The sequence below is a fragment of the Euleptes europaea genome, chromosome 15 (genome assembly GCF_029931775.1).
Source record: "Euleptes europaea isolate rEulEur1 chromosome 15, rEulEur1.hap1, whole genome shotgun sequence".
In the NCBI taxonomy this organism is placed as follows: domain Eukaryota; kingdom Metazoa; phylum Chordata; class Lepidosauria; order Squamata; family Sphaerodactylidae; genus Euleptes; species Euleptes europaea.
In genome coordinates, this window is record NC_079326.1 from 53,705,686 (window position 1) to 53,732,891 (window position 27,206).

Consider the following 27,206-nt stretch of genomic DNA (forward strand, 5'->3'; position numbering starts at 1 on the left):
CACTGTGTGGGGGAGGGAGGGAGTTGTGAATTTCTTGCATTGTGCAGGGGGTTGGACTAGATGACCCTGGAGGTCCCTTCCAACTCTATGATTCTATGATTATTTGCCATGGGTGTTGTTGTTTTTCCTTTAAGGAAATCCTTAAATTTTTCCTCATATATTGTTAAGTAGCAGATTGAAAGCCATCTCTTCTTTATTTTTTAAAAAATGTTGCTATTTTTACTTTCCCGTCTCTTACCACTTTCATTCCTTAGAATATTTCTTTTCTCTTTCTGTGATTCCTTTACAGCTACGGCACGTAAAGTCCGATTATGAGCACTTCATGTTTCAGGGACCCTCCTCCTTTTTCTGGTGTAGCGCTGAGGACGCATCTCCTTGTTTAGATATCTCTTCCATTACTCTCACTCCCATGAGCTCTCCTGACTCCAGGCACTCCTCTGGACTATTAACGCCTCCACCTTCCAAAAGTGGTCTTTCCAAGCCAACCCATGAATACAGCATCCCAAGACCTCACGTAATCCCGATGGGCACAAGCAGCTCTTTCTTCTTTCCTTTCCCCCCCCCCCCTGTTTCCGGCCTTTCTCTCTCGCTGTTTATGTGAATTGTCTCAGAGCACTGCATTTTGTACAGCAGTTAAAGGACAGACCAGTCACGTTTAATATCCTGGTGGGTAAATTCAAAGACTTTGAGGGGGAGGGGCTGTGGCTCAGTGGTAGAGCTTCTGCTTGGCATGCAGAAGGTCTCAGGTTCAATCCCCGGCATCTCCAGTTAAAGGGACTAGGCAAGTAGGTGATGTGAAAGACCTCAGCTTGAGACCATGGAGAACTGCTGCCAATCTGAGTAGACAATACTGACTTTGATGGACCGAGGGTCTGATTCAGTATAAGGCAGTTTCATGTGTTCATGTGTTTAAGAAGGAACATCCATGAAAACCCTTTGAGTGTCTTGATCTGGATAGCCCGGGCTAGCCTGATCTCGTCAGATCTTGGAAGCTAAGCAGGGACAATCCTGGCTAGTATTTGAATGGGAGACCTCCAAGGAATACCAGGGTTGTGACGCGGAGGCAGGCATTGGCAAGCCACCTCTGCTCATCTCTGCCCTACCCTGGACAACCCAGGCTAGCCTGATCTTGTCAGACCTCAGAAGCTAAGCAGGGACAACCCTGGCTAGTATTTGAATGGGAGACCTCCAAGGAATACCAGGGTTGTGATGCAGAGGCAGGCAATGGCACACCACCTCTGCTCATCTCTGCCCTGCCCTAGTCAGCCCAGGCTAGCCTCATCTCATCAGATCTCAGAAGCTAAGCATGATATTATACAAAATTTTGTTACATTAGGAGTAGCCTGAAAGAAGGAGGGAAGTGTAGAATCGCTCTGATCGGCATCATAGATTGGGAATGTATATCATTATAATAGGGGCAGTATAATAATACATGTCTCAACTTTTCCCATTTGACAAGCACAAACCCTTTGGGGGAAAGGGATGTGAAGATGTCTGCCTACCAGAAAAGCTGAGGGCAAGGCATTGAAATGTGCCACAGTGAAGGTACTCCAGTACTTAACAATCTCTAAGGCAATGAGATAGTGCACCTCTAGAGAGCCAGCGTGGTGTAGTGGTTAAGACCGGTGGTTTGGAGCGGTGGTTTGGAGAACTGGGTTTGATTCCCCACTCCTCCACATGAGCGGCGGACGCTAAACTGGTGAACCGGGTTGGTTTCCCCACTCCTCCACATAAAGCCTGCTGGGTGACCTTAGGCTAGTCACAGCTTTCTTAGAGCACTCTCAGTTCCACCTACCTCACAGGGTGTCTGTTGTGGGGAGGAGAAGGGAAGGTGATTGTATGCTGGTTTGATTCTTCCTTAAGCTGTAGAGAAAGTCGGCATATAAAAACCAACTCCTCCTCCTCCTCCTCCTCTTCTTCTTCTTCTCCTCCTCCTACTTCTCTAAATGTCTCTTGTCTTGAAAACCCCACGAGGGGTTACCATAAGTCAGCTGTGACTTGACAGCAAAAAAACCCTTCTTTGAGTCTTAGCTAGGGTTGCCAAACTCCAGGTGGGTTCTGGATAGGTCCCAAAATTACAACTGATCTCCAGACAACAGAGATCAGTTCCCCTGGAGAAATTGGCAGCTTTGGAGGGTGGACTCTATGGCTTTATACCACGCTGAGGTCTCTCCCCTCCCCTACCCAAGCTCTGCCCTCCCTAGGCTCCACCCTCAAATCTCCAGGAAGTCCCAACCCAGAGCTGGCAGCCCTAATCACGACTCTAAGATAATGCTGCGCTTCAAGAACTCTGTTGACAACCTTGTGCTATATAACTTGTCTTGGGTGGACATGCTGGTAGAGTCAGTAAGATTTTCGCACCTAAACTCCACTAAGAGAAAGAAGTCTTAATGGATCTACAGGTTGCTTACTTCAGAGCAGGTTTATTTAGTTGCTCAGCTGGGAGATGATAATAACAGCTTTGGTTATGCATTGGAAACAATTTTTTAAAAAAGACAAATCTCTGCTTTCAGGCTAACAATCTAAAAGGTCTTTGAATTCCGATTGGACACATACATTTTTACAGGTTATTATTATTATTTTTTTGCCCCTGTGTTCATCAATACTCCCAAGTTCTGAGAGGGGAATTGGTAGATATCAGTGCAACCTTGTATACGAGAACTAGGATCTTTTTTTTTTTTAAGCACTGCCTTTTTTAACTGAAGAAAAGAGTAATAATATGGAAAGTGTGGGAGATCGATAGGGGAAATAGAGCATTTAATTTGCGTGATGGCAGTTCAATTTAACTCTCTGCAAAATGAAGAATGCCCATCGTTTATTTCAAAGATCCGCTGTAACATGCTTCCTGACGGTTAAAAAAAAATGGGCTGGTACAACTTTGTTTTTCTATTTGCAATTAACAGTTGGCTGCTCTTGGCAAACATTGTGGCTTTATGCATGGGTATATTCAATTTTAAAAAAACGTTTCTCATGGTCATCCAGGTATTGCTAGCATGCATTTCTTCAAAAGTAAAAGATCACATGTTATATAAATCTTTTTTTTAATGCACTTAGGGAATGAAAAAGAGAAAAGGTCATTATTTTTGTACTTAGGTTTGTAGCACTTTTTAACATTATATTTATTTATTTAAAACATTTATTAGCCACCTTTCCTCCTTACAGATCTTAAAGCGGCTTACAATTGAAATAAAATACATAAAGTGGTGCCTAGAGATGCATAAAACCATAATTTATGACTGTTGTAATCAAATGCAGTCCTAAATTTTAAAAAATCTTCAGTTACCTCTCAACAATTGAATGTGAGGGGGTCAGGTACACCTCCCTGAGGAGATTGTTTCATAATCGTGGGGCTGCCACCGAAAAGGCCCTCTCCTGTGTGCCCACCAAACGAGCTTCTTTGATTGATGAAATGGTCAGGAGGGCCTCTCCATGTGATTTTAATTCCCCGGGCAGGAACATGTTTGTAATGCAGGAGTCATTAATGTAGGACCGTCAGATATGCTGTGCTAGGTTGTGTAGATTTTCACAGTGTTCGGAGTGTGCTCTGATGGTGAGTCATGGTACACCTAGTTATAGTTACTGGGAGCAAAGTGCATACATTTGTAAAATGTGAACACAGTGACTGAACTGTAAACCCCAGCTGTGGTGTATTCTAACCACCAACAGAAAAATAACCCCATGAGCAAGAAGGAAGCCGCTTGGGTGAAAATGTGGTGCTCATGTTTACCTTTTGCATTGTTCAGTATAGGTCCTATGCATTCAGATGACCAAACCGGAGATTTCTTTGCAAAACAGTTCAGATTTTCTGAGTATGGGAAGTGTATTTCCTGCAGTGTTAGTACAATAACATTATTTCCTAACTTCCTGTGAAGGGGGGTGTATTTTACCTTGCTTAGCTTTTCTTCCGACTATCGGTTGATGTCTTATAGATTTTTATGTTGTGCTTAGAATGGTGCTGCTTAAAGAATGATCATAAAATGAGTGTCAGAGATGGTTGTTAATCTTGCTTGAAGGGAAGGTAATAGCAGATGTCATTTTGCTGAACAAATGAAAATGCTTGGGCTTGATTTAGTGCAGAGAACTTTGCTGCACTGATATTTTGGACTGAATATATTCACTGACATTAACTTGCTGATATCCAAATGATTCTTTTATCACAGAATGGCTTCCCCGTTTTTAGAACAACTGCTCCATCAAGTTGTCAGAGTTTTAATCCTGTTATTATACAGGACGGACTTAAAACGAAAATTCAAGTTCTGTCTCGTAACTTCAGGCACCAGTCCTTCGTGTTTCGATTTATAACCTGCTGCTCTCTTAAATGGATCTTTAGCCTTTTATGTCTCCATTCAAAACCATTTTCTCACTCTTTTGTGTCGAAAGCCATTTATTTCTGGGTGTTCCAGCCATGATGAAAATGTGCAATGTGATAATCCGGGTTGTGTATATGCAGGCTTCAGCATGTTGCCCAAGCGTGGGGCTGTGAATGCCGGGTTTCCTCTGCATGGGCTGTTTGTCGTAGCATGCCACTGTGCTTGGATGCTGTCGCTGTTATCGTCCGCATGCATGCAACAAGAAAAAAGAAAAGAAAAAAAGCTCAATATTGTGATTTTTGCCATATGAAATATTACCCTAATGTTTATTGTCCTTATTGTAGGCAGGCAGTGTGACACCTAAATCACCCTCCACTGACATCTTTGATATGGTCCCCTTTTCTCCCATGTCCCCCCAGTCATCAACACCTACTCGCAATGGCACGCAGCCTCCGCCAGTGCCCAGTAGATCTGCAGAGATCAGTAAGTTTCGCAATGCATGCCTTTTTTTGCTTACGTCGGGGGTTTTCTTTCTTCTGAACAGCGAGAATGATTTGCTGAGCCAAATGCAGCTTTGGGGAAAACCATACATTGAACAATTATATGGTTCTCTTCCCCTCACATATACACACACAAACACACCTGTGGCTCACCTGATGCACTGAAGTAGGGGCCAATTCAAGTAGTAAGTAACTCTGCAGAAACTAAACTGTTATACCAGGGATATACAGTGTTTCAGAAGGGCTTTCTCCATGCTCTAACCTTCTGGAACCCCAAATAACATTGGTTGTGGGTATTTCTGATTTGGACTTCTAAGTAGGATTGGCAACTCCAAGTTCAGAAATACGTAGAGCAGGGGTGTTGAACTCAATTGTTAAGAGGGCCGGATATGATGTTAATGTCACTTGGTCAGGCCATGCCTTGCCTCGCCAGCCCAGACAGAGTTTGGGGGGAGTGGCTGCCTCGGCTGGCTTGCAGGCTGGATAAGAGCTTTCCAGGGGCCGGATCCATCCCACGTGCCTTACGTTTGACACCACTGTGTTTCATGCAATCCAATGAAGTTTTGCCGGGAATTATAACTTCTCTGTGCTAAAAACCTGGAGAGGGGTTTTTTTTTTTTTTTTTTTTTGGCCATCTTCTGGGTATGGAGCAGGGGTCACCAGGGGTGTAGTGGGGAGGTAGTTGTGAATTTCCTGCATTATGCAGGAGCTTGGACTAGATGACTCTGGAGGTCCCCTGCAACTCTGTGATTGTATGATTCTATAATTGCCACGTGTTCTCTTTTTTAAGTGTAATTTTAGGTGTGTGTGCCCCTCCTTTCCTTTGGCTGTTAACAAATGTACACTGGTTGGCACGTGCCAGAGAAATGACAGTAGTGACATAAATTGACAGTTTTATCTCAGGTGAATGCTTCATACCTGCCATTAATATCAATGAAGCTTTTTTCTTCCAGAGCCAGGCTAAGTGCCCTCTGGTTTGCTTCCATTCAGAAGAAAAAAGTAGGGGTTATCCCATATTCCTGTCAACTGAGAGAATGTGACCTTCTGTGACACATTAGCTCAGTCCTAATGATAGCTGTGCTCTGCTTCAAGTGGTCTTTCTGAAGCATCCCCAAAAGAGGTAGCAGTCAAGAACTTCTGGATCCTCCCGAAAGATGTTAATGGTTCACCACCGTTTATTCAAATATTTCTGATTAAGACTTCCCCGACCTGGATGGCCCAGGGTAGGCCGATCTTGGAAGCTAAGCAGCTGTGTTCTGCACTTGGATGGGAGGCCACCAAGGAAGGCCAGGGTTTCTACACAGGGGAAGGCAACGGCAAACCACCTCTGATCATCTCACGTTGAAATTATAAGAACATAAGAAAGGCCATGCTGGATCAGACCAAGGTCCATCAAGTCCAGCAGTCTGTTCACACAGTGGCCAACCAGGTGACTCTAGGAAGCCACAAACAAGACGGCTGCAACAGTATTATCCTGCCTTGTTCCACAGTACCTAATACAATAGGCATGCTCCTCTGATCCTGGAGAGAATAGGTATAAGAACATAAGAAAAGCCCTGCTGGATCAAACTAAGATCCATCAAGTCCAACAGTCCGTTCCCACAGTGGCCAACCAGGTACCTCCAGGAAGCCCACAAACAAGACAACTGCATCAGCATTGTTATGCCTGTGTTTCAAAGCACTGAATATAATAGGCATGCTCATCTGATCCTGGAAAGAATAGGGATCCTAGGGGGTCACCATAAGTTGTACTACAACATAACAGCAGTTTCCATTAGTGGCACCACAAGGAAGATACCAAGTGATTTGAAAATCTCAAAGCTGTCCCTCTCTGGGGACAATAATCTGGATGGTTCCTGTTGAGGCTTCTGGAAGGTTTTTAATTCTGGCTTGCCTTTGCTCCACGTGATGCCTTCTAGCCAAAGAAAATGGGCAACTCCCCATCACGGGAAGGCAGCCCCCAAACTTGCTTGATGAAATCTGCAAAGCAGAGGAGCAATCTTTGTTGCAAGGAAATTGTTGAAAATGCTGGAAACCCCAAAGGAAATAAGCAGAGGAGTTGTGTATCAGTTGACGAGAATGAAAAGAAGTCTGCATATATTGTAGGCATTCACACCCCAAATGAGATGAATCTTTGATGTGCGTTCCATCCAGTTGCATAAGACTGGGGTTTTTTTGTGGATGAAAGGGGTTTTAGCAGACCAAGGAAACTTCACTCTAACCATGAATGACATCTTATGCATTGGGCTTTCAAATTGGCTTGGTTCTTTTTCCTGAGAAAACTCCTTGCTTTTATTTTACTTTTCTTTCTACGAATCATCTGTTGAAGCCTTCCCATAGGCCTTAATGGGCCTGGAGATCAGATTCTCTTCTGGAAAGGATTTGGGTTAAGTTCTTAAAATGTTAGCATGTTACTTGTTTGTTCAAGAGAGGGTTGGGAATGAGTACATCCCACAATCTCAACTCAATGAACAGACATGACTGGTCTTTAAATGAACCTTCCCACCCACCCAGAATAAGGGCTAGAAGAAGAGCCGCTTTAGAAATCGTAGTTCTGAACCACATCCATCGCTTTTAAAGTAGGATCAGAAACCTACAAGAGCTATGAGACAAATTAGTAATTATCCTGGAAAATACTTTTATGCTGTTGGGAAAGTAAAGATGAGCTAAGATCTTAAAACCGCTTTCCCAAGCACCATTGAATAAAATGGGGCTGACTTCCAAGAAGATCTGTATCGGATTGCTTCCATAGTTCCTTAAATTGGAATACTGAGTCCAAGTTCAGGATTTCCTGGTTCACCTCTCTTTTCAACTGGGAGCTCACAAGTTCCCCTATAGCCTCGTGAACCCTTTCCCCAAATATCTGCAGTGTGGGAGAAATAATACTGGCCTAGCTTACAGGGTTGTTGTAAGGACTCCTGAAATAAGAACTTGGAATGCTCCACTCATGTTGTATAATTGTCAGCTACTGTTGTTGTTTTTGGCAGATCTTGTATCCACAGTAGATCTCTCCATTCACTGGATTTACATTCCCTTTACAATATGCTACAGCTGGATCATTTTGTAGATGCAATAGTAGTTATTTCAGAATGTACGGCCATTGCTTTAAATCAGGGGTCCCCAACGTGGTGGCCATGTGCGCCGTGGTGCCAGCTGATACCTTATAAGGTGCCTGCCAAGTGTTTTCAGATAGCAAGAGGGGCTTTTGCCCAGCATGGCTTCCGATTGGCCACTGAAGATCTGGTTGGCTGTGCCCATTAAAATAGCATTGCTTTGGTGGCAACATTTGCTTTGTTTAAGTCACCCCTCTTCTTCACTGCGCGTGGACTTTCTCGGGGTGTGAGGATGGCCCCCCCTCTTGTGGTAGCCCTTTTGTGATTGAGCCCATAGACCCTGTGTCAAAATTCCAAAGGTGCCGGCAGGCTGATAAATGTTGGGAACCCCGGCTTTTGGCAATATGTGAAGCAAAGTTTGAAAGAGCTGTATCGACTTTAAACCCTGATCTCCTGAATTGATCACAACCACACGTTAAATGCTGCTTTACAAATGCCCCTTATGATCCTGTTGTGGTTGAGACAGGCATACAGTAGACAGGCTGATTCAGCCCCTGGAGCATCTGCAAACAATCACTCTCACATTCCATTTTGAGCGTGTGCATTTTTTACACAATGAGGTATATTGTCTGGGGAGAGTCTGGGATTACGGAGGCAATGTTCTTTGTAATATGAGAGAAAGCACACATCGGTTCCTCAAGTAAAATATAGTGGTTGTAACTTAAAAAAAAATGTTCAAGAACATGATACGCCAGTTAAAGGAAAGAGCAAACTAAAGAAGTTGATAACAGCTTTCCCGTTGCTAGTTTTCTACGTACAGAAATCTTGGAATGCTCCCTGCATAGATCCTGTGATTCTCCCATCTACCTCTGTTTTGATACGGTACAGTCCCAGAAACTCTAGTTCCAGTCGGGACATGCAGAACATTTCCACCTGCCCTATAACCTGATGAAAATTAAAAGAACTGGTGTAGGCAGCATGTGGGACTGCTTGTACTTACCTTGGAAGATGCTCCAGGATTACTTCCCCAATGCCCACTTATACGAGCACGCAGGGAGGTGTTGTAGAAACGATTTCTTAGAGAGGCATGCAGAATCCATTTATTTAGAAATAAGACTGTAAAGAAGCCAAACATCATAAACCCATCCAGCAACAGGAGAGACAGAGAGAGAGAGAAAGAGAGAGAGAGAGAGAGGAGAGAGAAATAGCATTGGACAGCGGCTAAAGTTTTTTGGCAGAATTCGATAGGCCTCGACTTGCAGTTAAACAAGACCCAGGTGTGCGCTTGGGCAGAGTGTTCCAAAGCAGTGGTGCCAGTTGCGGAGAACATCACCGCATCTCTGACAGCAGGGTGGACCTAGAGAAGGACCTTCAGCAACAATAAGGGTGTACAAGCAGGTTACTGTGGAAGAAGGAAGTTCTTCTGCTACTGCCAACCTAATTTTAGAGGACAGTATAGGTCATCATCATCATCATCATTACCTTTATTAGGCATTTACATCAGCATACAATAAACAGTGTTGCGAAAACGGTTAAAACAGGTTCCATTAAAATGACATTACTTAGAAGTACGAACAAACTGCTCGTGAATCCTTTGTGCAGACAGGAGAAAACTAGCTACTTGTTGGGTGACAGAGGGGTTTCTATCAGGTAAAAGGTACAACACCAACTGCTGATCTGAGAGACTCTGATCACTGGGCAGTAGGAGTTTAATATAGGTATTCCTCGGCCTCATGTAGAGCTGGCAGTACAACAGCACGTGGGTTAAGTGTTCAGGATCCCCAGTCTTACATGGACAATACCTATCAATAAAAGGGATACTTTTGTATCTTCCTTGTAGAATAGCTGAAGGAATAATGTTAAGTCTAGCGAGCATGAAAACTCGGCAAATGTCCGGTGACTCCAAATAAGACAAGTAGGAAACTTTAGCTCCATAAGTCGGAGTAATACCATGAAACATGGGGAAACAGTGTCTATTAGCTAGGGAGGTTAGGGTCTGCATTTCTATATCTAGTAGGCGCTGACGTATCGATCTAAATGCTTGCTCTTTCCCAAGCATCAAAAGAGAATCAAATGGAATACCGACAGACTAGATTTTCCTGATAATTAATTTTGACCACTGGCTTATGTAAGAATCTCCCAGCAGTGCAGGAATATAACCAGGATATTCAGTTAGAAAGTGCAGACGTAACCAGAACTTAATGGTATGGATCCAAGCTCTAGTCTCCAAAACACCCTGTCCCATCTCAAGGCACAGAGCTGCATACCCTACGCAATTGGGGACACCAAGAAAATGGCGTAAGAAAGTGGACTGAATCCTCTCAATGTCCTGATTAAAGGCACTTACCCAAATAGGAACTCCATATAGGAGTTGGGAGATGGATTTAGCTTTAAACACTCGTAAGGCAGCAGGAACTAATTGGCCACCATAGACATAAAAGAAGCAAATTGTGGCCTCGTTATTACATTTAGCTGAGGACACAACATAGTTCCTGTGAGTTGTCCAATTGCTGCTGTATTGGAAATTCAGGCCCAAGTATCTGAATTGTTTCACTTGTTCAATTTCGTGCCCCTTAATTGTCCAACTGTGACGTCTCCAAAATTTAGAGAAGACAAGGATCTTAGATTTCTGGTAATTGATGGATAATAAGTTTCAGCTAGTAATAAGCAATAGCATAGACCACAGTCCCTAATAATTTATCCAAGTAACTTTGCGAATCATTTAGTACAGTGCAACTCTATTGCCTGTATAGAAAAGTCCTCTTGAATAATTTAGGCAAGCCATTCCATAAAGTGGGGGCCGCTATGGGCAGTTATTGATTTTGCCCATTTTCCCAAAAACAGAAGTGTTATTACCAAAACCAATAAACCCAGGGTTGCTTCCTAGAATAACATTTTTTTGTTTCACGTCTGTGACTTTAGAGTGATCACTCCAGTTTCTGAATTACTGGCAAGCCCAGTGGTCTGTAGAGATGTTTCCAGAAGTCCCTGTAATTGGGATCATTTATATAAACCTACTTTAAGGGAGAAAAGACAAACTCGATGGACAATTGAATCACCCCTGGTTGGGTGGCTTCTTCTTGGGAGGAATGGGAGGCAGTGTTTCAGAAGGGCTTTCTCCACGTTCTAATCTTCTGGAACCCCAAATAACATTGGTTGCAGCTATTTCTGATTTGGACTTCTAAGTAGGGTTGGCAACTCCAGATTCAGAAACACCTAGAGCAGGGGTGTCGAACTCAATTGTTACGAGGGCCAGATAGGACATAAATGTCACTTGGTTGATGATAGACAGACAGACGGACAGACAGACAGACAGACTTACTTCCAGGAGAAGTGGAAAGAGAGAGGGGGGAGGGGAGGGAGAGGGAGGGACACTGGAGGTGAAAGGATTATGTAGCACTTCTTCGCATGAACATCCTCTACTCCCCCCCTCCCCCCGACAGGCGTCTTATACTACTTCTGGTTCTAGAAAAAAGAAAAAATAACTCGGCAAAAGCCATCACATAAGTTCTGTCAAGTGTGGCTTCAATCTGAATTTCTGTACCATCCGCTTCCCATATGCTACTGACTTGCTCACTTGGTTGTTTGTTTTTTAATTCCTTCTAGAGAGAGACCTTTTTGGAGCCGAACCATTTGACCCCTTTAGCTGCGGAGCCGGAGATTTCCCTCCAGACATTCAGTCCAAACTAGATGAGATGCAGGTGATCAAATATTTGCCATTGCAAGAAAGCCGTTTCCGTCGCTGTGTAAACGCTAACCTCTTAAAGAGTGAGATTAGATCATACAGCAGGTTCTGTGATCAGAGCCAGTGAAATGTTTGGTGTCGCCAGTGCAAAAAGAAGGGGAGGAATGCAAATTTAGTTATTAACAGCTTTTCAAACATCAATGGGATAGCAGGTTCTCAGATTCCCTAGAGGTTTTTATGTCATGCTGTTCAGCACACTTACTCTCCAAGATCCTGTGGGGGGGAAGTGGGCCTACGATCACTGTGCGCACTTCCTCTGGAGAAGCAGCACAGATTTCATGAGAACTACACTAAGGGTTATGGTTTTCAAATAGTGCAAAATGAATACAATCCTATTCAGATCATGCCCTCTGCAAAAAAAAAAAAAAAGCAGCAGGATCTATGTGTGGAGCATGTGTGTTCTAACAAATGCTCAAGCTATGCAAGAACTGATCAGATCCACGCAAACAGGACGTTACTGGATCCCTTAACTAAGTTTTAATCTTCAATTTGAGAGCCAGCATGGTGTAGTGGTTAAGAACGGTGGTTTGGAGCGGTGGACTCTAATCTGGAGAACCGGGTTTGAGTCCCCACTCCTCCACAAGAAGCCAGCTGGATGACATTGCGCCAGTCACAGTTCTCTTAGAGCTTTCTCAGCCCCACCTACCTCACAGGGTGTCTATTGTGGGAGGGGAAGGGAAGATGATTGTAAGCCAGTTTGATTCTGCCTTAAGTGGTAGAGAAAGTCGGCATATAAAAACCAACTCCTCTTCTTTCATATTGTCTGAGTTTAATATTCAGTTTAGTTTTGTATTAAAATTGTAATTAACTAAGGGCTGTAATGGTGTTAACTGATCCACCTAATGTTCTTATATGTCTTCTGTCTTTCTGCTTCCCTGGGATTGCAGCGTCAGCGATGGTTGGTATATTATTTTCCATGAGTCTCAATGTATCTCCTGCAAAATCTGCTCAGTTAAAACTGTAGTATTTTTTAATATGTTGTTCTTATTCACCAAAAACGTTTCTGTTCATGTATCTCCCCTCTTCCACAGTGTTAGTTAAAGCTCTCAAACTCCTCCCCCTTATTTTATGTCTTCATCAGATTAAAAATGTGGGTGGGAGGATCGGTACTGGTTCTTTTTTGACGGTCTTGTTTTCGTTGGCTGTATTAATTCATTGTGTCATGTAAAACCGTGCACAGCGAAAATGTACAGACACATTTTAAAGCATATAATCTGGACAGGGATATGGGCTTTTAATGATTTCGGGCCAGCAGCCTGAAATCGTGTCTGTGTCGCTGTGCCCTTTTTCATATCTCAGTGGCTATGGTCGCCCTCTTCCCTGACCTGGATAGCCCTGGGCTAGCTGATCTCGTCAGATCTCAGAAAAGAAGCAGGGTTAGTATTTGGATGGGCAACCTCCAGGGAATCCCAGGATTGTGATGCGGAGGAAGGCAATGGCAAACCACCTACGAACGTTGCATTGAATACCCCACCAGGGGTCAGCATAAGTCAGATATGACTTGACGGCAAAAAAAAAAAATGGTGGTCCTCTATGTTTGGTAGAAGACCACATCCTCCTCCTTCCCTTCTCTAGAGAGATGATCTTGTATTCTCTGCTGACACCCACAGCTACTACAACCAATTTAAACAATACCATTTAAATAAACAAGACAAACATTCAGTGACATGACTATCCTAAGTACTGAAGCACTCCAACGCTGGATTTTCAGCAGCTTTTGAATTTGATCTTCCTGAGTGCATAAGTTCGTCTGCTACAGAAGTAAGAAAAGATCAGGTCTTCTAAAATATGTCTCCTTTTTTTCTCTGGGATTTCGTTCCTCTTTTCCTTAAGAAATTATAAGCTCAGTTTTCCCAATAAAGAGCTAACACAGACAAGGAAGAAGATTTCCCATACAACTATGAATATTGCACAAGACACCATTGTTACCCATATATGCGGCCTCAGGGAAATTAATATCCATTTAAAATTACTTTGTTGGCCTCAGCTAATCATGGTTTTGTGTGTGTGTGCATGCGTGCGTGCGTGTGCACACTGAATTAAAATGCATTTCTTCCTTTTGTTTTGTTTTGGACTGTCCAAAATATTATGACAGGTGCCTTTGTTACAGTGGGGCATCTTTGTTTCAAATTAGAATGCAGATGGGGCTCTGAGTGAAAATTCACGCCCTGTGGAGAGAAACATATTCTGAAACTTAAAAGCAGGGGAGGATATTAGAAGTCACAACAATTTCGCTCAGATAAACAAGAACGTTGCTTGGAAAGTAAAAGACGAAATGCGTCAGATGAAACATTAGCCCTGCGTGTATGGTTCTGTAGGGGTACCGAATGGGGTCACCCATGATTCTGGTGCAGAATGCAGTAAATGGCAAACCCATCAGTAGAACCATGTAGCTCGAATCCTAGAGTTTCCAGCAGTGCCACAAGAGGCCACACTCAGTCACTCTTGAAGATACATATTCTGTGGCTTTGTAAATCTCCAGTTGTTTATGCATGGGGGTTTTAACTGAAGTTCGTTGCTCGCGCCCCCCCCGCTTTCCTGTTGGGAATCTATAGACCAACCGTCTCCAATTTCAAATCAATTCCCTGCCCCTTAAAATGCTGCTTTGTAATTGGCTTACTTGTAGTGCTTACTGTAAGAGAAAATCCCCTCCAAAACCCAACTGCTGCATAAAAAAGCATTTTAAGAAAAAAATAAAAAATGGAGCAATCTAAAAGGGGGGGGGGAATCTAAGCCCCATTTTTAAAAAAGCCTTTCTTCTGCTCAGAAAGAGCTCCAGGGAAGCAGGAAACATTTGAATCCCCACCTCTTTACACACTGCTTTGTAATTGGCTGTGAGAGAAACCATGCTGGCATGTCCTGAGTTTTGCCTTCTACATGGGGATTTCACCCAGGCTGAGCTCAAGGGAGAGGGAAGAATTGGGTTACAGAGGAACGGTAAGTCCTGGATATTGCGAGGGATGGCAGCGAGGTCATCTCTAATGGAGGGAAAACACATGCATAACTCCAAGGAACAACTGAGACAGACTGGGGGCGAATGTGAGTGAAAGTACCCATGCATAAACAACCTCTGTTGCATGGCCTTACGTCTTGCCCTTCTCTCTATATTTGAAGGGTGCAGGAGGAATGCCTTAAGGCCATGATTTGTCCCAAGTTAGCTCTCCATGGTCTTCATAATGTTCCTCACAATTTGTCCCACAGTGAAAGGTCTAGAGATTATGGTGGAACATAGATAGGGTGTTGCCATGTTTGTTCAGGCCAGTTTCTTAAAAGCGTCAAAGGCTCAGGCCTCTCCTCCTCAGAGGCAAGAACGTTGGCCTTGAGGCCTGCGAATTTGACCAACGGGATCCCAGCTTTCTCATTATGTAGAGAATGGGTGATAAATATTTCTCACAGGATCCAGTAAAGAGATTACACAGAAGCTTCAGCTCAAGAGCCAGTGTGGTGTCATGGTTAAGAGCGGTGGTTTGGAGTTGTGGACTCTGATCTGGAGAACCAGGTTTGATTCTCCACTCCTCCACATGAGCGGCGGAGGCTAATCTGGTGAACTGAATTGGTTTCCCCACTCCTACACATGAAGCCAGCTGGGTGACTTTGGGCCAGTCACAGTTCTCTCCGAGCTCTCTCAGCCCCACTTACTTCACAGGGTGTTTGTTGTGGGGAGGGGGAGGGAAGGTGATTTGATTCTTCCTTAAGTGGTAGAGAAAGTATCTTCTTCTTTTCCCCCAGAATTGAATTGATGTGTGTCAATGATCCATTTCCCCCCCAATCATTCTTTTCTTTCTCTTGTTACAGGAGGGGTTCAAAATGGGACTGACTCTGGAAGGCACAGTGTTTTGTCTCGATCCCCTAGACAGCAGATGCTGATGCAAGAACAGAAAATTTGGAATAATTATATGATCCACTTTTTTTACGGGGAAAAAAAGTTCAAAAAATGTATTACAAAAAAAACAAAAACTGTTAATGTGCCAAAAATTGTTTTTCAACTTGTTCATTTTTTCGGTGCGGTTTTCCTTCTGTAAAACTCCAAATAGGTTCCAGTATTAGCTCTGTACAAAATGTAAAGAGCCTCACTTGTATATGAAATCAACATGACTTTGTGCTGCTTCTCTGCTATACCTGGTGCTGCAGGAATTTCTTTCCATTCGTACCACTTTCCGTTGGCAGACAGTATCCTTTGGAACTGTCATGGGAAAGCGCAACATTTCGAACTGTGGTTCCTTCACTTTGGTCTTAATGAACCGTCGGCTCGTTTTCGCAAGAGCATCGCCAACCATCACTTAAATACCCCCAGATTGGAATGTCCACTGCATGTGACTGCAAATGTCCTGTTACTGGTTGCGAGACTAGCCCGGGCCTCCAGAACTGCAAAAAGCTCCATTTGTGCTGCCCTTGTTCATCCATCGGACTGGATTTTTGCGTGAACAACGTTTGTTGGAGTTAAAGCGAACGGAAGCATCCTCTGTGCACATTGGAATCATTGGATTAGCTACTGTGTTGACTGAACGGGGAGGGGCCGTGGCTCAGTGGTAGAGCCTCTGCTTGGCATGCAGAAGGTCCCAGGTTCAATCCCCGGCATCTCCAGTTAAAAGGACTAGGCAAGTAGGTGATGTGAAAGACCTCCGCCTGAGACCCCGGAGAGCCGCTGCCAGTCTGAGTAGACAATATGGACTTTGGTGGACCAAGGGTCTGATTCAGTAGAAGGCAACTTCAGCATACCGGTCAATCTCTGTAAAACTTGAATGCTTTAATCGATACCGGTACTCAAACGCCCACGGAGGTAATGTTTGAAAAGGTCACCCGTTCAGCGCTTCTGGTTCGATATGCTAAGTTTGTTTCACAATCCAAAGTATGTTTGTCATTGTAGGAAATTGTTTCAAACAACTACATTTTAAGTGGCAATTGTGAGATAAGGAATGGTCTGTTTTCACTAGGGTTTCCCGGTTTCCCATGGCCACCAGTGAGGGATGGGGGGGCGTAGGGTTGCCAGCTCCAGGCTGGGGAACACCTGGAGATTTGGGGATGGAGCCTGGAGAGGGCAAGGGCCTCAGTGGCCTTAGAGTCCACCCTGCAAAGCATCCATTTCCACCAGGGGAACTGATCTTTGTAGCCTGCAGATGAACTGTAATTCTAGGGGATCCCCAGGTCCCACCTGGAGGTTGACCTATCTAATTTTCTGCACTTCAGCATGTTTAGGATCGAGACTTAACATCCCACTCCTCAAGATGCTTATTTGGAGGTCCTAGTGAATTCAGGGAAGCTTAATTCATAGCGTACACAAGGAGATCCCCTTAGCTATGTAAAGTTGCTGTCTGTAATGGTATAGGGAGAAGCTTTTCTCCCTCTCTCATAATACTAGAATGTGGGGTCATCTCCTGAAGCTGGAGGGTGAGAGATTTAAAACAGATAAAAGGTAGTATTTCTTCACACAACCCATAGTTAAACTGTGGAACTCCCTGCCCAAGGATGTGGTGATGGCTGCCAGCTTGGAAGGCTTGAAGAGGGGAGTGGACATGTTCATGGAGGAGAGGGGTATTCGTGACTACTGGTCAAAATGGATACTAGTCATGATGCATACCTATTCTCTCCAGGCTCAGAGGAGCATGCCTATTATCTTAGGTGCTGTAGAACACAGGCAGGATAATACTGCTGCAGTCATCTTGTTTGGGGGCTTCCTAGAGGCACCTGGTTGGCTACTGTGAGAACAGACTGCTGGACTTGGTGGACCTTGGTCTGATCCAGCAGGGCCTTTCTTATGTTTGTACGTTCTCACCTTACAGCAAGGGTCTCCACTTTAGTGCCTGTGGGTGCCTGGGTGCCTGCTGACACCTTTCCTGGAGCCCACCGAGGGTTTTTAACAAGTGGGGCCAAGTGGGGCTTTTGCCCAGCAAGATTTCTCATTGTCCAATGGAGATTTGGTTGGGTGTGCAGATTTCTTAAAATGTTGCTTCAGCAGACGCTGCAACCGGAACACCAGGATCTTGACTGTGGGTCAGAAGGTAAGCTACGGCAGCCATTTTGTGGCTGGTTCCAACTCCTGCAGCCATTTTGTGATATGTTTTACCCCTGGCAGCAGCCATTTTGTGGCTCTGCCCACCATCCAGTGTAAGAGTTCAAAAGGTGCCTGCCGGCCCAGAAAGGTTGGCAATCCCTGTCCTGTTGCAACAATTGCAGGTGAACAGCTTGACCATAGTTGCTCAGAGGATGATTACTAGGATTGCTAACCTCCAGGTGGTGGCTGGAGACCTCCCTCTATTACATCTGATCTCCAGGTAAGGTTGCCAACCTCCAGGTTCTAGCTGGAGATCTCCTGCTATTACAACTGATCTCGAGCCGATAAGAGATCAGTTCACCTGGAGAAAATAGCCCGCTTGGGCAATTGGACTCTATGGCATTGAAGTCCCTCTCCTCCCCAAACCCCGCCCCCCTCAGGCTCCACCTCCAAAACCTCCCAACGGGAGGTCCTACCCCTACTCCATGCCCAGATGATGGCCAAGATGGCCTCGCTCTCCTCCCCAAACCCCACCTTCCTCAGGCTCCACCCCAAAAACCTCCCGCTGGTGGCAAAGAGGGACCTGGCAACCCTATCTCCAGGCTGACAGAGATCAGTTCACCTGGAGAAAATGGCCACTTTGGAAAGTGGACTCTATGACATTATGTCAAATTATATTTCCTCCCCGAACCCCACCCTCCTCAGGCTCCACCCCCAAAATCTCCAGGTATTTCCCAGTTTGGAGTTGGCAGCCCTAAAGATTACCCTGCTTGGGAGGAAGCGCTCGCTGAGTGTCTCGCATCCAAATGAACATGATCCGGCTGCCTGGAACGTATTAGAAGGGCGGGTTAGATGGTTGTCGTTTGTCCTGAAGTACCGAAACTGGTTGCCAAGAGCCAGCCTATTGCTGCCACATCTATGCATCTTTTTTCACTAGCCTTTCAACGAGCAATAAGTGAGCATTGTCGTTTGCACATTCCTCGCATTCGCCCAATCCGCGCGTTTCTTCGCGTCGTCCCTTTTGCTGTCATCGTTCTCAGCGTCTTATCAAAAGATAACAAAATTCACGTCCGGGCAAGCTCTTTCCTCCCGTCGGGAATCCTCATCTTTTCACTGAAGACACTAAAGGAGGGAGGGGGCAAAAGGAGGGATCAGAGAAGAAATATAAAATGTTATTTTGGCGGTTTTATTTTTGTGGTGGGGGGGGAAAGAACTAGTTTTCTGGTACTTGGGTTGCAAAGTTATAGTTTTTTGAGCTTTTTATTGCGAAGTTTACACAGAGAATAGAATGCGTTTATGCAGTATTATGACCTTGAAGCGAAGACCCAGCCCTGGAGAGGTTACTTACGCAGATGGCCAAAACATCGGGGATTCTTCTGTCGTGTAGGTCCCTGCTTAGGTATATGGCTCCCCTGAGCCTTTCCTTTTCAGCATTGCGTCAAGTCTTCCTTCTTTATTATTTGGGCAAGCTGCATGTATATCTATGTCTGCGGCCAGGATCCACCAGCTACCCGGCCTTTCCCTTTGGGGCGCAAGCGCTAGAGTTGTATGAAGTCCTGCTCTAGGGGCTGCTATAGGAAAGGAAACCCCCAAAGCCAGCGCACATGCGCAGGGCCCGCATCATGCTTGGAACCTTGGCCTACACGCCTGTCGATATAGATATATATGAGATCACTACTAAGTAGAGTAGGCTACATTTCATAGGAAGAAGTCTATAATTTTGTTTGTCATATAGTATTTTGCAATTTGTACAACAAGGATGTTTAGTAGCCACATTACTGGCTTTTTTAAACAAATAGGATTTGTATTTTTTATTGTACTTTAAACGAAAGCTTTACGTTAAAAAAAAGCATATATTTAGGGTCCATTTACTATCGATGATAACAAAACACTCGGAAAATATTTGCACATTTTAAGGAATCTTTGTTTCAATGATTTTTATCGGTAATTGACTCTGCAAATTGCTAAATCGGCTCTGTCTGATCAATCAATCCAAGAAGACCTAAATTGATTCAACACGAAAGTTGCATTTTTAATGAAAAAAGGTTTAGTGCTTTGGTTGAAATTTGTATTTCTATGTAATCTCAAGTGTGTTTAATTTTGCTTCAAATAAATGTTTTAAGTAATTTCGCCTTGTCAAATGAGATTTTTTTTATTTAAGCCAGATACTAAATGCATAAAAAGAGAGCCGGCGTGGTGTAGTGATTAAGGTGTCAGGCTAGGACCTGGGAAACCCAGGTTCAAATCCCCATATAATGTTTTGTTTGCATTATAAGATATATATTGTAAAATCTGAAATGTCAACATTTCTGTATGTAGGCTTATCTTTTCCCCCAGTAATGCATCTAGTTAGTTCCTTTTTTTGATGTGATGTAGTGGTTAAGAGTGGTGGAGGCTAATCTGGTGAACCGGGTTGGGTTCCCCACTCCTCCACATGAAGCCAGCTGGGTAACCCCGGGCTAGTCACAGTTCTCTCTGAACTCTCTCAGCCCCACCTACCTCACCAGGTGTCTTTTGTGGGGAGAGGAAGGGAAGGAGATTGTAAACTGGTTTGATTCTCCTTAAAAGGTAGAGAAAGCTGATATATAAAAACCAACTTCTTCTTCTTCTCCTCCTCCTTCTTCTCCAACGTAAATTTTCATCAGCAGCTACGCAAAATCGCATTTGAAATGCCAAGATTTCCAAGTTGAAAATTAAACCACATAGGATTCCCTGAGGCCACCCTGAGTACAATCAGCCACTCTGATGAAAATACCCACGATTATACTTCAGGGTTAACCAAAAGCAAAGAGACTCATGTTTAAGGGCATGGTGGTTACTTTTCCAAATGACAGTGTAGGTTGCCAGCTAGGATGATGCTGGTTTGCCATGCAGCCCGAGTTGTGATTTTCACTGCCTCGTGGTGGTGGTCATCTTACCAAGCAGTTTCCTGGGGATCTGATCCAGAGGCTGGAGTTAAAGCCTTTGTCGTGGTCAGATCAGCCAGGCCTCGGGGCTGGTGGTAGCTTACCCGTTCTGGAAGGGTTGCGGGTCCCTTAAAATGAACCCACATTTGAAACCTTTTGGCTCTTGACGTTTTCCAGAACGTTCTAGAGAATCATTGATGGACTTTCTGACTGGACCCTGATGTTTGCCAGGAATATCAGGCTGTCCAGGGTTCTCGCCAGTGTGGGGCTGCCCCAGAAGCTGACTTGGTGGCAGAACACAGCTTTTTAATGGGGGCATCTTGCCAAGAGTGCGTGCCCTTCCTTCTCCTTTTTAGTCTACATTTAAAGATAAAATGCAATTTCTAAAATTCATGAAATACATGGCATTAGTAATCTCTGACCATCCCAAAGATAATTTTTCAGTTTGTTTCTTTTTCCATTTAGGATTTATTCCAGGACATAAAGCCATTGATTCATAAATAATTCTTCTCAAGGGTGATGACTATTAAATTAGCTAGAACAGTAAGGGTGGGGGGAAACCATGTTTGCAGAGTTGCACAAGAACCTAACAGCAAACTCTCAGGCCTCCTGTGTTAAAACATCCTAAAAATGGTTTAAAGTTGGCGTCCTCCTAGAGTTGCCAACTGCCAGGTAGTAGCAGGAGATCTCCTGCTAATTCAACTGATCTGCAGCCAATAAGAGATCAGATCACCTGGAGAAAAATGGCTGCTTTGGCAATTGAACTCTATGGCACCGAAGTTCCTCCCCTCCCCAAACCCTGCCCTCTTCAGGCTCTGCCCCCAAAATCTCCCGCCAGTTGCAAAGAGGGACCTGGCAACCCTACGTCCTCCACATGAGCGGCGGAGGCTAATCTGGTGAACTGGATTTGTTTCCCCACTCCTACACATGACACCATCTGGGCGGCCTTGGGCTAGTCGCACTCTCTCAGCCCCACCTACCTAACAGGGTGTCTGTTGTGGGGATGGGAAGGGAAGGTGATTGTAATCTAGTTTGATTCTTCCTTAAGTGGTAGAGAAAGTCGGCATATAAAAACCAACTCTTCTTCTTAAAATCTGCTCTAAGTGAAGTGCTCCTAACATCTCTTAGAATGTCCTTGGGTACTGGGGGGTGGAGCAAACCATCCCAGAGCCCCTCCAGAGCCTCCAATATTTATAGTGCCTCAGGTCAAGGGACAGACTTGGTTGTGTCTATCTAAGCTTCCATCTTTGGCCTTCACGATTTTGACTCTACTTGTTTGCCTATCTAGTGCCTCACTAAGAGCCAGCGTGGTGTAGTGGTTAAGAGCGGTGGTTTGGAATGGTGGACTGCAATCTGGAGAACAGGGTTTGATTCCCCTCTCCTCCGCATGAGCGGCAGAGGCTAATCTGGTGAACTGGATTTGTTTCCCCTCTCCTACACATGAAGCCAGCTGGGTGACCTTGGGCTAGTCACAGCTCTCTGAGAGCTCTCTCGGCCTCACCTACCTCACAGGGTGTCTGTTGTGGGGGGGGGGAAGGAAGATGATTGTAAGCTGGTTTGATTCTTCCTTAAGTGGTAGAGAAAGTCGGTATATAAAAACCAACTCTTCTTCTTCTTTCATTATTATTAATTAATTTGTCATCATAATTAAACAGCACATGTTTAATTATGTTAAATATGTTGATTATGTGGATATTTAAATATGATATAATATCTACTCTCTATAGTTGAAGGATACAGGAGGAATGCCCTGAGACTGATTTGTTCCAGGTTTTCCATGGTCTTCATGACGTTCCTCACAGTTTGTCCCACATTGAAAGGTCTAGAGATTATGGTGGAACATAGATAGGGTGTAGCCATGTTTGTTCAGGCCAATGTCCTGCCTTTCTGCTCTCACAATGGCCACCCAAGCAGCGAACATACACAATCCAAACACATTTTAAAACCATTAAAACCTTTCCCCCAAAAAAACCATTAAAACAGAACTAAAATACGTACCAAACAAAATCAACAATTAAACACACTGGGCAGTGTTATCAAACTGTGCAGGCAAAGAGAATTGTACAGCTTGCAAGCTCCCCTTATTCCCTGTTGAAATGTTATGGGATGTGGATGTTTGCTGTTTTTTTTAAAACTGTTTAGCTGTTGTTTTTATATGGAAACAATTAGATGGAGCCTGCAGGGAAGGCAAGGGAAGCGTTCAAAGGAACTGTGTCCTGTGCTGTTTAGCCTCCCTGGAGCTGAAGGAGAGACCACCAACTCACAAAACTGTGGCTTTCTAGCCCTCACTAGAAAATGTTTTATAATATCTGTTAAATGTTCTATAATAACCTGAAGACTTGTGTATTTTTTCCCACCCTCAAGCTTTAAAGAAATGGACCGCCCCTACAGAATCATCCCTCTGAATTATTCAGGTCTTCCAGGATGCATAAGAAAACCTCATGGCAATGGTGCCATTAAAAAAAAAATGAAACCTTTAGGATGTGCAGAATTGTTTTTTTTTAAAGGTGATACATTTGTAGCATTCAAGAAATGTAAAGGAAAAGCAAGGCACATAGGTGAGCATACACATAGACAGAGTTTTATTTTCTTTATTAGATCTTTAAAAATTAATGAAGGCAATGTGTTCCTTGGCAATACCTTTGCCCTTTGAAATGTCAGGTTATGAAAACAGGGGCTCTAAAAGATGTACCAACTGGCACAGGTCATCATAATTTTCACACACCCGTTTCACCTAAGCATTCACCATCTGTTCCCCACATCAATAATGCAGCCCTTTTTTAAAATCAGCTAAACCAGAGCAAAGAAGCACATTGTCCTGTGCAGCTGCAGGTCTGAGGGCCAGAGGCATGAGGCGTGGTCAGGAGTGGTCCAAGCCAAATGCCAGGTTGTCTCTAGGTTCAGGTTCCAAGCAGCAGCACCAAAAGCGTAGTCCAAACAAGGGGTCAGGGTCTGGTCTAGGGTCAGAATCACATGGTCTCAGAAGCGGTCAGAGTTCACAGTCAACACAGAGTGGTCACGACAAGTTCTTCCCACAATGTGTCAGTCACAGTGGCCTGCTTAAATAGCTCTGAAGTGGATCAGCTGCTGTGCTTTACCCTGACTCGGCATTCTCTGCCTGGTGAAGCTCATTAGCTTCGTTACAGTCATCTGGGAGTGTCCTTTGCTGAGCTTGTAGTCTGGCACTTCTTTTTCTATCATGTAGCTGTGCCCTGAGTCTTTTGCGCCTCTGCTTCAGCAGCTTTGGAGGGCTTTCTGGTGGCACCGCCTGAGGCTGAGATTTTGGCACAGGGAAGTCCCCTGCACTGGGCAGCTGTAGACACAGGGAGGTCCCTTCTGCCTATAGTGGTTCAGCCTACTGTGACTGCTCTGTTCCACTGCCTTCCTCTGCTTCGAGGTCCTCTTCGTCTGAGGAATCCTCAACAGGCTGACTCATGTCACACATGTTGCTAAAAATGTAGCCTCTGCCCCTTTTTCCTTTGCTATTTGCCCTGGCCTGTGGTTGCCTTGGAGTAGCTGCTAGAGGTATGCATAACGGAACTCCTGAGCAGAAAATATACACGAAACTCCCTGTTTCGGGGCGTTACTTTGGGTTCCTGAAATGGTATTAGAAATCCAGGATTCTTACTGAAACAAAAACTACCTCCCTGAAAATCCGTGTTGTTTTGAGTTCAGGTGCTACCTGCACAATATCAATGGCACAGCTTTTGACATTTTGTACACCAACAATGACAAGAGCCACTGGAAAAGACAGTCCTGCTAGGAAAAACTGAGGGCAGCAGGAAAAGAGGAAGAAGACCCAACAAGAGATGGATTGACTCAATAAAGGAAGCCACAGCCCTCAATTTGCAAGATCTGAGCAAGGCTGTCAAAGATAGGACATTATAGAGGACATTGATTCGTAGGGTCACCATGAGTGGGAAGCAACTTGACGGCACTTGACACACACACACCAACAGCTAGAAAGAGCAAACTGCTGTCCAAAAGGTTCCAGAAAGGGCTGATTCTATGTTCTCCCGAGAGCAGGTGTACATCTTCAGAAAAAGCACACAGTCCAATATTTCTAGGAAATCAGAATGTAGATGAGTGGAATTGCTAGTGAAAAGAAACTGGCACAGAGGAGGAGTCAACCTTAGCCTTTTCTCTGATGAGCTAGTTTTCCATCTCAGGCAAGAAAGTGTGTAACCTTTCAACTCCTTTCTCTTTTCTGAGCTGGCACAGTCCTAAGATGGCTCTATCAAAGCATTTTCCCCCTCCACATTAATGCTGCCTCTGAAACGAGAATATAGCTCCTAGGATCAAGGCTACATATTCCTGCACTGGTGTAAGGGGACCAGGTGCACCTTTTGTGCTATTACCAACACACAAGCTCAGATGCCTTTCCCTCCTCCTTCGCTTCCTAGGGTTGTCAACCTCCAGGTAATAGCTGGAGCTCTCCTGCTATTACAACTGATCTCCAGCTGATAGAGATCAGTTCCCCTGGAGAAAATGGCCACTTTGGCCTTTGGACTCTATGGCGTTGAAGTCCCTCCCCTCCCCAAACCCCACCCTCCTCAGGCTCCACCACAAAAACCTCCCATTGGTGGTGAAGATGGACCTGGCAACCCTTTCCTTTCCCTTCTGGAACACGGAAAAGAGCTGTGCATGTGGTAGAGAGGAAGTGATGGCCCAACACATAGAGTAGACCAGAAATGCAAATAGCGGGATCCAGCCATTCTTATGCCAGTGAGAATATATTGTGGGATCCGGGGGCATCTAGATGGATCTTCCACCGCTGACATGCCTGCCGCTTCCCGCATCAGCAAACAGACAGTGATGAGAAACGGACCCAGATCTGTCCCCGGTATTCAGCCAGCAGAGACGGTTTCATAATACATGGAATGAGTAAAGCAAGTTGTACATTTTATACAACGTACAAAGGCATGCAGGGTTCCTTCCTTGGGAAATCACGTTGCAGCCCTTGTTTTGTTTGCATTGGTGTGTTATTCTGAAACGTGTTTTCCCTTCTGCTCTTTCCAGTGAGATATTACTATACAGAAGAAAAAAACAAGACAACCTGTACGACGTACGAGTGCCAAGCTTCATGTAAACTTTGTTATAAAACACAGCAGGCGAAGTACTGACATAACTTGTCAACGAAATCGTGTAGCTTTCCGGTAACTGTCAGGCTGCGTGCCAATCTCTTCTCATCCGGATTTACATCTCAGTCTGCTCTGCAGTGTGGTGTTCTGACCCCCTGCCGTGAAACAGCTGGGGGAAATAGGCACGGAGACAGCTGCAGATTCGCCTGAAATGTTCTCCCTTTTACTGGGCCGACGTCTCCGGTAGCAAGCGGGAAAGGCTGCCTTCTGATCTGAGGTGGGTGAATATTTAAGGAAGTCAACTGGGGGAGGGGGAGGCATTTTGTGCACATCCCATAACTCCATTCTTCTATTTTATCGCTTGGCGTGAATCCAAGCTGAGTTTAGAGATGGATTCCGAGGACGAACTTCTTGGCAACACGATCTGGTGAGAACCATTAACTTAAACTGCTTTCAAAGGAGTTTAGACAAGTTCATGGGGGATAGGGCCATCATTGGCCATTAACTGATTGACAGTGGCCAAATGAGAACCTCTCTGTTCAGAGGCAGTGTACCCCAAATATGAGTTGGTGTGGGGCAGCAACAGGGGAGAGGTTTGGCATCCATACCCAGCTTGTAGGCTTTCCGAAGGCATCACATGAGAAACAGGAAGCTAGACCAGACAGATTTTTGGTCTGTTCCAACAGTCCTTTCCTTTTATCCCTTAGAAGCTCCTTGATCAATTGATCTTGAGCAGCATATATCTAGTGTTGGAGGGATATAAGGACTGAAACAAATCTTGCCACTGACAATGTAGCCTTGGGGTCCCTGTCGCTTAGTAAAAAAGGCATTATGTCAGTCACAGAGGCATTGGATTTGTATATTAAAAGGGGGGAAATATAGTGCGATCGAAGTTCCTCGTAAAAGCGGCATTCCAAAAGGGAATGGGCTAATGAGTCAATAGAGCCAGAAGAGCAAGGGCAGATCCTGTCTGAGTATGGTATATTCAGAATTCTGCCCTGCATTACCATAGAAGGGTTAGCATTCAATCTAGCCAAGCAAAAAGCTCTACAGAGACGAGGAGTTGTTTGATAATATTATAGGCAGGCAGACCACGTGGAGGGGGTATTCCGAAGAACTGGGATGAACAGACACGACGAGCACGAAAAGTAGTGCTGTTATAATCGAGCTCTTTAATGCGCTTTTTAATTTTGGCAAAAGCTTCAGTTTTCCCAAGATCTGATAACATATCCTGCGAGAAGCCCAACAACGCCAGTTTCTCATCTAAGATTTTTTGCCATGAGGATTTAAAAGGGTCATGCTTCAGAGAAGCTAGGAACCCCTCAGTGCTAAAGCACAGTTTAAGGTGTAGTTTAAAGGCGGCCAACCACGCCCTAGCTTCAAGTGACATTTGGCCAAACTCGGAACGAAGAGTAACGCCAGCAACACATCGAGGGGCATTTAGGAGTTTTCGTATGTTCCAACAGTCATAGAATCATAGAGTTGGAAGGGACCACCAGTGTCATCTAGTCCAACCCCCTGCACAAAGCAGGAAATTTACAACTACCTTCCCCCCACACTCACAGTTACCCCTACTTAGGGTCGCCAACTTCCAGGTACTAGCTGGAGATCTCCTGCTA

The 27,206-nt window shown here is 44.6% G+C and overlaps 1 protein-coding gene across 5 annotated transcripts in view; it reads left to right on the forward strand.

Annotated features, from left to right (window-relative positions):
* Window positions 1–27,206, forward strand: part of GULP1 (GULP PTB domain containing engulfment adaptor 1) — a 223,697-nt gene that overhangs the window by 78,166 nt on the left and 118,325 nt on the right. For 2 of the 5 annotated variants that reach the window (XM_056861479.1, XM_056861481.1), the window contains 3 exons: window positions 4,655–4,793; window positions 11,470–11,564; window positions 15,404–15,488. In XM_056861479.1, coding sequence (XP_056717457.1) covers window positions 4,655–4,793; window positions 11,470–11,564; window positions 15,404–15,475 — 306 coding nt within the window. In that variant the 3' untranslated portion in view covers window positions 15,476–15,488. Of the gene's footprint in view, window positions 1–289; window positions 515–4,654; window positions 4,794–11,469; window positions 11,565–12,495; window positions 12,507–15,403; window positions 15,493–27,206 lie in introns of those variants that run through there. The other 3 variants (XM_056861485.1, XM_056861480.1, XM_056861484.1) reach the window with 3 other exon arrangements.